The 13,505-nt window shown below is 34.3% G+C and overlaps 1 protein-coding gene across 7 annotated transcripts; it reads right to left on the bottom strand.

Annotated features, from left to right (window-relative positions):
• Window positions 1–7,360: 7,360 nt before the first annotated feature.
• On the bottom strand, window positions 7,361–12,851 carry LOC100818864 (probable receptor-like protein kinase At5g18500). 7 transcript variants are annotated; one of them, XM_014762011.3, is made up of 8 exons: window positions 12,169–12,851; window positions 10,782–11,432; window positions 10,533–10,637; window positions 10,117–10,239; window positions 9,840–10,010; window positions 8,722–8,851; window positions 8,097–8,309; window positions 7,361–7,838 (listed from the first exon to the last, which is right to left on the bottom strand). In XM_014762011.3, the coding sequence occupies exons 2-8, from the start codon at window positions 11,426–11,428 to the stop codon at window positions 7,713–7,715; spliced, it is 1,515 nt and encodes a 504-aa protein (XP_014617497.1). In that variant the 5' UTR covers window positions 11,429–11,432; window positions 12,169–12,851; the 3' UTR covers window positions 7,361–7,712. The 7 variants fall into 7 exon arrangements, with proteins under 7 accessions (XP_014617497.1, XP_006587104.1, XP_006587103.1 ...); XM_006587041.4 differs by having other exon boundaries at window positions 10,782–11,435; window positions 12,169–12,187; XM_006587040.4 differs by lacking the exon at window positions 12,169–12,851 and adding an exon at window positions 11,708–12,048 and having other exon boundaries at window positions 10,782–11,435.
• Window positions 12,852–13,505: the final 654 nt, after the last annotated feature.

Raw genomic sequence — 13,505 nt, 5'->3', positions numbered from 1 at the left:
CAAAAGAGGAGGAAAAAAGAGTTGGATTTGTAACTTTTGTCAAAAAGATTATAATGGTTCCTAGTATATCATCTTGTCCAGCATTTACAGAAAGAAACTTAAACTTGAAATTTTGTCATTAGAACTACAAGGATTTGGTGTTGACATGCTTCTACTAAAGAAACAAACTTAATTACGATATAAAAATAATTAATTTTTATAGGAAGAATGTATTAGAAAAATATATTCGATTAGAAAAATATATTCGAATATAAAAAACTTTAACTAAAAAAAATAGAAAGAATGTAAAAAGAAAAAGAAAGGAAATATAAGAAACATTAAAAGAAAAACAACTAGTTTTATACAAATTGACACTTATTGTGAGTGAAGAATAGACAAAAGATGGAGTGATGATCTGTTGGGTAAAGACACATACTAGTCGTTGTTTGTTGCTGGACAATGGATATAAAAGACAAAACTTAGTAAATGTTTCAAAAAAGCCAAGGAAAACTACGTCAAAGCTCAGTTTAAATACTCTGATAAGAAGATTGAAGAATCCAACTCTGAGAATCAGAAATTAGAAGCGAAATTCGAAGCACGGAGATATAAGACTCTCACCTGATGCTGACAAATTAGCAATCCAAAGAAGAAGATGGAGCAACGCTGCTTAAGAAATTTTTTAGAGATCTGAACTTCTCACGTTTCCTCTGTTGGTTTGGATTATATAAATAAATTGCACTTGTGGAGGTTTTGTATCTCAATATATCTTTCCTTTTCTAAGAAAATATGTTTTTCAATAGGCTTTCTTTAAGGAATGAATAATCTTAATCTTAATCTTATTAGATATAAAAAAAAATCAGGTTTCTTTAATAGGCTTTCTATATTTGGTATTTTAAAAATTTTGATTAATATGAAACTAATGTATGTTAATCATATAAGTGAATCTGATATCACACTTTAATCAAAAATTCTAAGACTCGGATTTATGGGTTTTCTCCTCATTATGCTCAACTTTTTCATTTTCACTTGATATAACCGTGATTGTCCTGACTCGTCTAATCACTGCCGCCAACATATTCTACTACCTTGCACCACCACAACATTGCGGGACTTGCTGCCTGACATCCATGCATGGACTCACCCATCAGGAAGACTTTCGATATTAGACATTTCCATGTCCATGAATCTGTCACCGTCATCTTACTCGTTTGATTTGGTCATCAAGTCAATCGACTTTGATACCAATTCGGGTGCAATCGACGAGAGTAAACACCAAGTAACTTTAGACCAATGAGACATGAGTAACCATATAAGTAAACTTGACAACATACTTTAACCCAAAACCTTAAGACTTAGTTTTATGGATCTTGTCTTTACTTATATGATATTCAAACTACTTCTCATTCTTACACGACATGGGACTGCACCTTACACTTGTCCTCCAACAATCTCGCTCGCCGTCATCTTATTTGTTCGAACTGGTCACCAACTCGAACCATCAGTTCTTATATCAATTATTGGAACATCAAAGAGGATAAATACATGGGAGATTTACATCGAGTCATGAGCAACAATATAAGTGAACCTAACATCACACTTTAATCTAAAACCTCATGGTTTAGGTTTATAAATTTTTTCCTTATTTATATGATTTTTAATCTTTCCATTTTTACTCTATATGAAATTTTACCTTACACTTATACTCTAACACTAACCATATGGTAATGGTAATCGGAAGATTTTCTCCTTTTTCAAACAGCGTCAAACTGGATAATTGTGGGATATGTATCCCTCACGTATCCGATCGATACCGTGATACATGGAGGAAAACTGCATATCCCTACTTCACAGGATCTAATCCAATTCCAAGCTTGCATTTTTGTGCATTCAGCTATGTCGTCAGTTCCCATTCTTTTGGATTCCAAAACCAGCTTGTTTCTAGCTCTGCAAAATCCAGATAGACCATATAATAGAATACCATATTACTTGCCACTTCTATTTACTAATACCATGACTGCACACTAACCATGCAAACTCTGATGCAATCCTACCCCCCAAGGGTATTGGATAGAAGACTCCAAGAGGCTTGGACTAGAGCTACTAAAGAAGGCCCTAGGGTTCTCATGACCCGTAGGGTAGATTTTTGAGCCCATGGGTCAAGGTTGAATCCACTCTTCTTTGTAAATATTAGAATAGGTTTTTCCTTCTTTTGGGCCTTGTATTTTGACCATTCTAGTAGTATAGGGTTTTAGCCTTGTATTTCAGGGATTTTGAATAGTCTTTGTAGTAGGGACTTTTTTTTTGTATTTTCATGTATTTTGTCAAGGAGGTGAGCTTAGTTTTTAGATGGGTGTATGTAGCTAAGCTCTAACTTCTCAAGGAAGCTTCTCAAGGAGGTGGGCTTAGTTTTTAGATGGGTGTGTGTAGCTAAGCTCTAGCTTCTCAAGGAAGTTTTCTCAAAGAAGCTTCTCAAGGAAGTTTTCTTAAGAAAGCTTCTCAAGGAAGCTACCTAGTCTATAAATAGAAGCATGTGTAACACTTGTTGTAACTTTGATGAATGAGAGTCTTGTGAGACACAACTCAAAGTTCAACTTCTCTCCCTTTTCCTTTCTTTAATTTCGTGTTTCCCTCTCTCTCTTTCTCTCCCTCTTTCTTTTCCTCCATTGAAGCATCCTCTCCAAGCTTCTTATCCAAGACTCATCTTGGTGATGAAACTCTTTCTTCCATGGCTTATTCCCTAATGGATGACGCCGCCTCTTACCTCTTCTCATTTGTCTTCCGCTGCATCTTCATAGTGGAAAATCATCATTAAAGGACCTCATTAAAATTCAAAGATCCAGCCTCCATAGAAGCTCCACAAGCAAGCTTCCATCAAACCCGGTATTCAATATTTCTTAATATAAATATTAATTGTTAATGATTACTATTTTGATAACAGGAATGATTGAATTCATTATCTTTTTCTTTCTTTTTTTATTCTTTTTCCTTCAAACTAACCTTATAACTTTCTACTGCACTATGTTATTGGGTTTGCATGTCAACTATGGGAGGCAAAAATCCTTCGATTTAGAGCAAATCCATATCCACACTGATTTAACCATGTATTCTCCTTTATCTACTTTCCATACTCATTTGTCCAGTCCATTCGCTAAAACAGTGACAGAAATGGCCTTGTTCTGCACACGGCGCAGAATAAGGAAAACTCATGTGTACAATCTTTCTTTTGTTTCTTTAGAGGTCTGTGTTGTTTTTTTAGTAGTATTTAATTATATAAATTTTCAATTTTATGGTGTTTTTCTTCGTATTTCAGTATATGCATCCAACTAGGGTGCAGTGGACTTTGGTTGAACGTATTTGTGCGTCGTCTAAACCCAACAAGATGGAAAACAAATGCGTGAAAAAAAGTGGATACATATGGAAGATTCAATTATTTTTTGATTTATTAGGAAGTACGGACACTTCCAATGAATGTCGTATCCACGTGTCAGACATGTTTTTTATACCAAGAATTCTCAGACATGCGGTGAACATCGTGTTGGACATGTGTCCGTGAATCCGTGCTTCATGGTTTATTATGTAACGAGATAGAAAATGTAGGTTAGGTTTGTTGATTTGACAATGATGATGATATGTATTGAAAGATGACAATTTTCAGATAGAAAAGTGTAGAAAAACTGATAACCCGTGCTAGAAAATGCTTGTAAAGAAATATAGATAATCATAATTCTAGAAATGAATTCCCATTTAAGTGCCAGAATGTAGTAGATATATAATTAAAAATGATTTAACTGACAAATTATAGAGATGAAAACTATATATATATATATACCCTGAGTGAAGACTTTGAGGTTACTCTGTTTCTGTTTCTCATTTCTTGTTAAACTTTGCTTGACTTGTAGTTTCAGCTTATGTCACATAGACTATGTGACATGGTCAGTTTTAGTTTTTGCTGTTGATTGTGCAACTGCTGTTTGAGTGTTTGCTTTTTTGATGTCCAAGAGAACGTTCTCGTGAGAAGTTATAGACTGATGTTCATGTTATTTATAGAACTTGCCATATAATGTTGGTGTGACTAAGTAACTTTGAGTTGGTCATGGTTGTATATCATATATAAGATGGTAAAATTTAAAAAGAAATTAAAATAAAAAATATAGAAGTTAAAAAGATTGTTTTTAAATTATATAGATTAAAAGAAAAATAAAATATAAATGATAAGAATTAAAAAATATATATTTAAAATACAGAGAATAAAAAAAATTAAAATATAAAATTATAAATACTAAAAAAATAATAATCATAAAATTATTGAAATCAAATTAATAATTTAACCTTAAAAAAAATATATACAAACATTCTAAACGAATGCAAGAAATGTTAATATTAAAAAGTAGTAATATATAATATATAAATGCAATAAAAAAAAAAACTAATCAAGTGCAAACAATAAAAGAAAGAAAGAAAAAGCTACTTTCCATCTACCAAATTCCAATGTAACGTGAAATGACTAATGGAAAAAGAAAAATAGACTTCGTGATTTGTGTCTTAACAACAAATGTTACTTCAACCGTTAATTGATTAACATTGAGAAAAGTAAAAAAAGCATTGTAGCACTAAAAAGTTTTGAAACATGAAAATCTCACGCCACTCACACTCGGAACTCAGGCGTTGCTCTTGCTCTATGCAGTAGAGAGAAGGTTTTGACTGCAACACCAAATAGAGAAGATGGAGTAGCTTGTGGTGTCGTTTGTTGCTGCAAAGAGAAACAGAGAGCCATATATCAGCCTGCCAGAGGAAGAAGCGAATCTTCTCGGGTACCCACATCTTCCAAATGCTTTTCTACATAGGATTGATGGGAGTTGTAGGTGTTGCCGAGAGCCAGCTATAAGCAGAAACTGTGGAGTATTATTGCCCCGAGATATCCCTAAGCTAGACTATATTATCCTCACCATTCGGCTTGGCTGCTATAACAACTTACATGATCTTATCCACTACGAATGATGGGAGAGAGGTGCAAAGCTGGGCTAGGTCCCAAACTAAATCTTTCAAAAATCGCTCACCTTTAGATTAGTGTCCATGATGTGAACATAGGGAACCAAATTGCAAAGATTACCTACGCCAAGCCAATCTTGGTTCCTGAGGGTTAATCGTTCAATACATAAAACGAAAAGATATGGTGATAAAGGGTACCCTTGCCAAAGACCCCTTGAGGGGAAGAAACTATCAAGACTGAGATCCATTCAAAAGGAGGGACAAAAAGGAACCCCTTACACCCCACATAATTAGACTGATGATTCTAGACAGAAATACTACCAAAGATAGTTTATTAAAAGTGATAACATCTTCTCTAACTGCATTTAGGCCTCTCGTGAGAGTGAGAATGTTCTCAGTCCAGGCTTTCCTTACCACATGTTTGAAGCTCCTGTGTATAGCCCAGGTAGCCTCGAACCTGAAAGGACGATCTCAACGGGATGAGGGGCACCCTCCATATCGGAGAAGCAATGGGCAGTGGTCGAAGTAAACCCTACATAGGTTCTCCACATAGGCCTCCAAAAATCCCAATATTGCCAGCTTTGATCAACCAAAACTCGATCCAATCTTTTTGCTAAAAAGGACCCAGTTTGTTGTTTGTACCAAGTGTGTATATCTAATGCCAACAGCTCCTAGATCAACCAAATTACATTCATCAATCATCTGGATAAAGTTGGAAGCTCTTGATAAAGAGAAGGAACCCATCTAACTTCTGAAGGACCAACAATTTCGTTAAAATCGTCAAGCATGCACCAAGGATCCCGAATTTCCTGCCTTAGAGTTGTTAAGTGCTCCCATAAAATAAAGCCACTTGTTCAGCTAGACGGGGGCCAGCATAGACTGCAGAACAAATCCATGAATGAGTCCCCTTACTGATTCGAAAGGTAAGAGCTTGCCAAAAAACTTTGACCTCTTGTGTGTTTGAAGATTACTATTGTTCTCCACGAGGACCCAGATCCCACTGGAATGCCCAGAACTTTTCCGATGTTGCAGAAACACAATGTGTCTCTAAAACAATGAATATGGACGGTTTATACATGTTCATCAGTTCACGTACTCTTCTTCACCCCTTCACGTTAATGGCACCTCTAATATTCCAACAAACCATATTTAAATCTTTGAAGCTATTCATGGAGAGCAAATATTAAGGTTAAGCCACAAGGCTCATGTCGTCATCATAACCGTGCCAGGAGGTTTATCAACCTTGGTGATTTGAGAGTCCTCCGTGGAGTCATTCTCCTTGAAGTGATACATGTTACCTTCCACGTGAACAAGATTCATGGATGGATTAAAATCGGGCAAATTGGTTATGGAACCAGTGTTTTTGGCAAGAGGGACTTTGAAAACTGTTGAGCATAAATGTAGGCTAAATTAGTAATTTAATGAAAAAAATTTAACTTGACATTTTAACGTGTGCATAAATTTTTGCCTTAATTATGTTTTCATTAATTGTTAATTACGTTTGTTTAACGTTTGAATATCAATAGCCATTCTTTATACTAATTGTGTGAATTTTAATATTCCAATATGCATTGTTCGGGAAAATGAATAAACATAATATTGATTTTTAATTTTATGTTAAATTATTTTCTTTTTTTGTTGCAACTTTCTTCATGTTGATCAAGAGAAAATTTATGTTCATAATAAAGGCAAAAGAAGATATGACAATCAAGACTGATAAGTGAAGGAATAAAGAGAAATATGTTGATAGACAATGGATTGAAGAAAAAGAAACAAGTTATATATAATTTTGATTCATTAACAACAGATTAGATATTCGATGAATATATATTTATATCTGAAATACATGAGAAAATTTTACTTCATTTAGTTGATTGATTTCCAGTACTACTGTTTTTTTAAACTAAAAACTATTGGGTTTTGAATGTAACGTGAAGATATATTATTATGTTAATATCTGAGAGGATCCCCCTCTATTCATGCCTTTCGAAAAAAAAAAAACAAACAATTCACATTTTGAAACGTGAGCATACATGTATTAAAATTCACCCAAAAAAATACATGTATTAAAATTAATTTTCCAAATTTTAAAAATAGATATGATTGCAATTTAAAGTGTTCTGAAATAGAATTAACTAGATAGTACCTTATAAGCTTATATTTAGGGACAGATGTAGTAGCTTATCAGATGTATTTGAACTAACTTATAAACATCCATGATATGATGTTAAGAAAAAATAAGTTCCAGAAAGAGCATTACTTATTTAAATTAGATTCTGAAAGGATAAATTAATTTTAATTTAAATGATTTTCAAAAAACAAATTCCATAACCCCTGCCTCCCTTTACCAAAAAGAAATAAAAGAAAAGAAAATGAAAAGGAAAAGAAATTCTTGCACTGCAATTATCTTTTTCTGATCTTCCAGAAAGCAAGTGCAGGTGTTCCTCCATGACAATGAAACAAATGAAAGGACAAAAGGAAAGAATAGTAATGAACTGTACACACCACAATTAGTACAAGGGAGCTGTTCAATCCCATATTCAGACACGATAATCTACATTCTAACATCTACAACTAAGCTATAACGACAGTTATATTTAAACCACCCCAAAGTAACTGGTTCCGGCTCCATGTTTTTCATGTAAAAAGTGGAAGGCATCAGAACTTACAGAAGCTCAAAAGAATGAAAAATTTCCCAGTTCACTTGTGTTCTTCATTCTGGAAATTCTTTGAGATCACTGGCGCTACACGCGTTGGTTCCTTAAGCCACTGGGCTTATAATCTGGATTGTCGCTCTTATCAGTATCAGAGTTCTCCCTATGAGTCTCTACCTCCATGTTTCCTGCCTGACTCCTTCGGCGTCTTCGATCCTGAAATGTCACTCACAATTTTAGGAACACCACATTCCAAACACACCACCAAATGTAAATTTAAAAATGGGATAAGTTGCTTCAAAGGGATCCCAAAATAAATGTCAGATTTTTTAGAAAAAGGAATATTGATTGTTGCAAATGTAGTTTCTCTCATGAAATCTACACATTTTGACATTTGTTTTGTTTGACCTTTTTATATGTTCTTGCAAGGAAGCAAATATAATTTCATAAAACACAACCAAATATAACTCAAACCTCTCGCGGTATAGGATATTCCTCTGATTCAAGCATGCGAACAACTTGGCTCATCCTTGGTCTTTTTTCAGCATCTGGATCAACGCACCTCAAAGCAGTCAAGAGGGCACGCTTAAGGGTACTAGTCGATGGCCTAGTTTCAATGTTAGGATCCAACACCTCTTCTGAGCATCGACACCCCACCATCATCTTGAGCCAGTCAACCAAATTTACCTACAAGAACCACCTGATAGTATTAAGGAAAGTCTAATGACGGTAAAATGAATCAAAACTGTCAGAATAGAAAGAAAAGTATGAAATAAACCAAGCTGTAGTGTATTCCATGTGAGATTTTTTATGTATTTCATTCTTTCAAATTCATATTTCATGTGAGGACATAGTGCCCATTTGGCAATTACTCAATCAATTCCTCCCACCGTGGCATACATTTCACAGTAAAAATCTTTGAGATTTAGTTGAGTACACATCTTAACTACATTTAATGATTCAAAATTAATTTTATCAAAATCAATTATACTCAACTTTCAAACAAACCAGCCCATAAAATAGTAAAGTGAATCAATATACATAAATACAAAAAAGCATGTCAGTCTAAAAGATTGCTTCACAAAAACTAATGACACACCTCAGCTGCTGGTCGGCTATAATCCACAGGGTCTCTTCCTGTAATTGCTTCAAGGAGCAATACCCCAAAGCTATAAACATCACTCTTCTCATTTAGCAAGCCAGAATTGGCATATTCTGGAGCTACATATCTGGGGAAATGCAATGCAAACATGTAAAGAAGAATGAGCAAGTTAGAGGCGTTTCAATTTCCATAATATCATGTCTAAAGAACATAAAAGGTCAACTTCATCAATTTTAGAATGCAAATGAATGTTTGCTACGATATGGTTGAATTGAAATACGAGATGACAACTTTTCGTAATCTTTTAAGCAAAATGAAACACTTGACCACTCTTTTTTGTTTAGTAAGCCAGAATTGGCATATTCTGGAGTCGCATATCCGGAAAATGCAATGCAAGCATGAAAAGAAGACAACTAGAGACAGTTACATTCCTCCACATATATATTCAGTCTAAGGAATAAAAAGGCCAACTGTCTATTTTTGTGCGACTATCTTCTATGTTTTGGGATAATCATCATGAATTTTTTAAGCAAATGAACTACTATATAGTTTATATTATGTATGGTAGATATATAATCTAATCATGATTAGACTACAGGTCTGAGATCACTGAGGAAAATTCTAATCAAGATTGCATTTATTTTGGGGAATAATGTTACATAATTGGGAATAAAATACTCAGCAATGACACTTCTAAAAATATATTATCATATCTTATATCATTTAATTTTTTTCCCAGAAATAGGTAATTATAAGATAAAAATACCCTAAAAGAATAAAAATTTCTTTTTTTCTCCCACTGCCCTCTATAACCACCCAATTGGTGAGAATAACGCTCAAAATGCCTAGGTACAATTTTAGATGGAAATGTTTATACAAAGCTTAAAACAAAACTAAGAATGTGACATACCCATTTCAACATTCCTAGGAATGTAAATCTAAACCCTCAAACAACACCCCATAAAAGTGAACAATATCTCCATTTGCAGTATAAAATATAAGAAAAAGAACAAATGATGCTTAGTTGTTTAATTACCATGCCTAACTAAACATTTATGAAGAAACTAATTTTTACACAGAGAACAAAAAAGTCCCAAATTTGTAAACAAGCTTACCCAAAAGTACCCATAACTCTGGTTGTAATATGACTTTTTCCAGCTCCAAGTAACTTAGCCAACCCAAAGTCCGATATTTTGGCATTAAAGTCCTCATCAATTAGAATATTGCTCGACTTAATATCTCGATGCACAACTTTTGGCTCAATTGCCTCATGCAAGTAGGCCAGCCTGCAGGATACAATAATCAGAGATCAAAACAAAATTCATACCCTTAAAAAATGAAGCTCAAGACAATTAGTAGATTATTATTTTTTTCAGGAACAAATGAGCATACGCTTTAGCTGTTCCAAGGAGAATTTTTATCCGAGCATCCCAAGTAAGAAAGCCATGTTGTCGCATGGCTCCATGAAGCCACTGCTCTAAATTTCCATTATTAACATACTCATAAATCAACAACCTGAAATTAATAAAAGGTTCAATAAAATCTACAAATAATACAAACCAGTAAATAGTAATTAAAATTTAATGAGCAAACACAAACTGTGATATAAAGACATATATGTCAATCATCAAGAAATTCCATCCTAGAAAAGGCTTTTGGACTTAATTGTTCAAACAGTTAATAGATTTGTAATATGATAATGATGGAGACATTAACCATAAGGTAAGCCTTTAAGCTGCCAGTCAAATGATCAAATCAAGTAGTGAATCAAACAGTCAAACACGCACAAAGCACAAACAATTTGTTACCTGTGAGTGCCTTCAATGCAATAGCCCAAAAGTCGAACCAAGTTCTTATGCCGCACATGACCAATAGCCTCAACTTCCACCCTGAATTCTTTTTCAGCTTGTCCTCTGCATGATGAGTATCAACAGTTATTAGATAAACTAGCTGCATCTGTAGTTCTAATAAAACTTGAAACAGATGTTATAAAAACTATGCTAAAATTAAAAATGAAAACAAAGGCATCAATGCAACAAAATAATGACAAAACTTACAAATTATTGAGGAGCTTCTTAATGGCCACAGGATTCCCATTGATTAATTGACCACGATAAACAATTCCATACCCACCTTCACCAATAACATTATCTTTTGCAAACCTGTTTGTTGCAAGTTCCAGGTCCCTCAATGTAAACCAGTGGCCCCAACCAAGGTGAGAGAATTCAGGCAGACCAGACAAAGGGGATGGTGCGGTTATAGGATGTGAAGAAGATCTGTAAGCAGAAATGCTCTTAACACGGCAGTCTTCACCTGATTGAGAGCCATTAGCATCTTTCTCTAAATGATTAAATGAACCTGATTGACTACTATTATCCCCATTCATTGTTTGGTTCAAAACCTTTTCAGACTCCCTGTCACCAAATTTGTCATTCAGACTCTTAAAAACACCATTTTGAGGATGATTATTTGCTGAAACTTGATCAACTTTGATTTCTTTGATCTCGTCTGAAACAGATATCACATGGCTAAGTGGAAGCTTGCCATTGACTCTTCTGAACTTCTTTCGTAAAGTGAGACATATTGATAGCACCACGAGAATGATTATGATGAATAATCCAACTATTATTCCCATTAGTACCCACACTTTCAATCCAAAAACAAATGTTTTCTTGGACAACCCCGAATTCAGATCAGATGCCATTTTGCTGCTGCCAAAGCCAAACAAATATGCAGAAGTGTTAAATTATCAGAAGGCACTTGGATGAATTCAGCAAATCAAGCAGCAAAAATTAAAACATTTGATTAGACTAACTATGGATATGAATTATGACACCAGATTTTTTAACTGGATTCCTCAAATCTTACACAAGATTTAAGAAAGTTAATAACACAATTAGCCGTAAAAAATGTCAGCAACAAACTGAATTATACTTGCTACCATATACAGAAATAGCTGAAAAATGAGAGGCAACAGGAGTACATTTCCCAGAAGAAAAATAGGGGGAAAAAAGTTTGGAGAAATAAGCACTGCATTTTGTTATAGTATTCTCATCCCAATAAATGAAGCACATATGATGTGGAGAAAGGTCTAACAAACTTGATTTCAAACTTATTGCAAAATACAAAATCGGAAGAAGCCAAAAGAGCATAAAAACAAAGAAAAATGTTTTTTTATACAGCACTTGAAAACAAAGTAAGCGAGAAGGACCGGGACTTTGTTCTTAGTACACAGGAAGAAACAAGTCCCATAAAATTTCAAATTTCAGCCAACCCGAAATAATTGAGCCCAGTTGCAAGAGAGCCAATGAAAAAACAACAAAAAAGGAACCATCTTTTGTTAACACCTCTTTGGTTGTTACCATCAACATTGCAACAAATTTCTTACATATTATGTGAAAAAGAGGCAACAACTCTTTGGAACTGAGAAGGTACAATGAATACCTGTTCACAACCCAAATCCTTCACAGATTTGTCCCAACTCTCAAGCACCTTTTTCAGACCCTGAAGCAACTTAAACACTAGATCTCTTATGCTCCCAAAACCCTCTTGGTTGTGAAGCCATTGTAGCACCACAAGTTCAACCCCATTGACAAAACCTTACCAATTTGAGATTTTGCTTTCTGGCTTTTCTTAATTGCTCAAAAGGGTGTCTGATTCCAACCTGAAATGTGAACTTCTGAGACCCCCTCTCATCACTTGAAGGAGGAGGTCACAGCAATGGCACTAACCAGGCCCTGTTGTGGTGCAGTTGGAGGGAAGTGGAGAACACAAGATGAGGCACATGAAATTCTGAGAGGCAAGTGGTGGGGTTAATAAGAAGAAGGCATGGAATTATCAGTGGTAGGTGTTGGGAAGTGACATGACTCACATTACATACAGTAAAAGAGAAGACATCAAAATTGGAAATTTTCCTTTGCTGTTTCTTCAAATTTCTCTCCTCTCCTCTCTCGACTCTCTTTCTTCCTGTTTCTGTCTTTTTCCATTTCTCTCTTTCATATTTTTTTATTTGTATTTGTTATTGTTCTTACTTCTCAAACCATTTTGGCATGCGGAAATTTTCATATAATTATTACTGTATATACTATAAATTGAATAATATATTAATAATATGCTAATAGTTTATCTGAAAGTCATCCTTAATTAACATAAAAATAATGTAAAAAAAAATTGTGTCCAACTAACATAAGTATTTTTTATTCTTGATGTTCTTCACACCGTAACATTAAAGAGCATATTCAATCCATAGGTTGAAATAGAAAAGACATAAAGTTGTCTTGTTATAGTATGGGGATTTGAAGGGTGAAGGGAGAAATAGAGAGATGTTATATGTTTGAATTCTTTTATTAATATTTTTAATAAAATTAATAAATTAAAATTTACCGATTATTCAATCATGATTATTCATCTGTGTCCTCGGTAGGCGAGGTTAATCCTATCAATGGTGTTTTTATCTGCGAATGTTGATGAAGACCTATAGGCCCTCAATCAATTCCAACTTCATTTTTTAACCTCCCTTATCCAAAAAATAAAAAACTCTACATGCCATAACCCTCCAAGCAGCAAAACCGTTGTTGAAGGCAGCACATAACTACATACCCAATAAGGGTTGATGAAGGGTGAAGGCCCTCCTCAATGTTACAGAGGAATTATTGAATTAATCACACTCTTGAAGAGGAAGAGCAACACGTGGATGAGTGAAAGAGAAAGAAAAGTCCCGCATTGTCAATCAAATAAATATAAATATGTGTGTGATCCTTAGACATTTTTTTTTCTTAACT

This window comes from Glycine max, chromosome 9 (genome assembly GCF_000004515.6).
Source record: "Glycine max cultivar Williams 82 chromosome 9, Glycine_max_v4.0, whole genome shotgun sequence".
NCBI classification, from domain to species: Eukaryota; Viridiplantae; Streptophyta; class Magnoliopsida; order Fabales; family Fabaceae; genus Glycine; species Glycine max.
The sequence above is the reverse complement of the archived record's forward strand: the minus strand, read 5'-3'. Positions and strand labels throughout refer to the sequence as shown.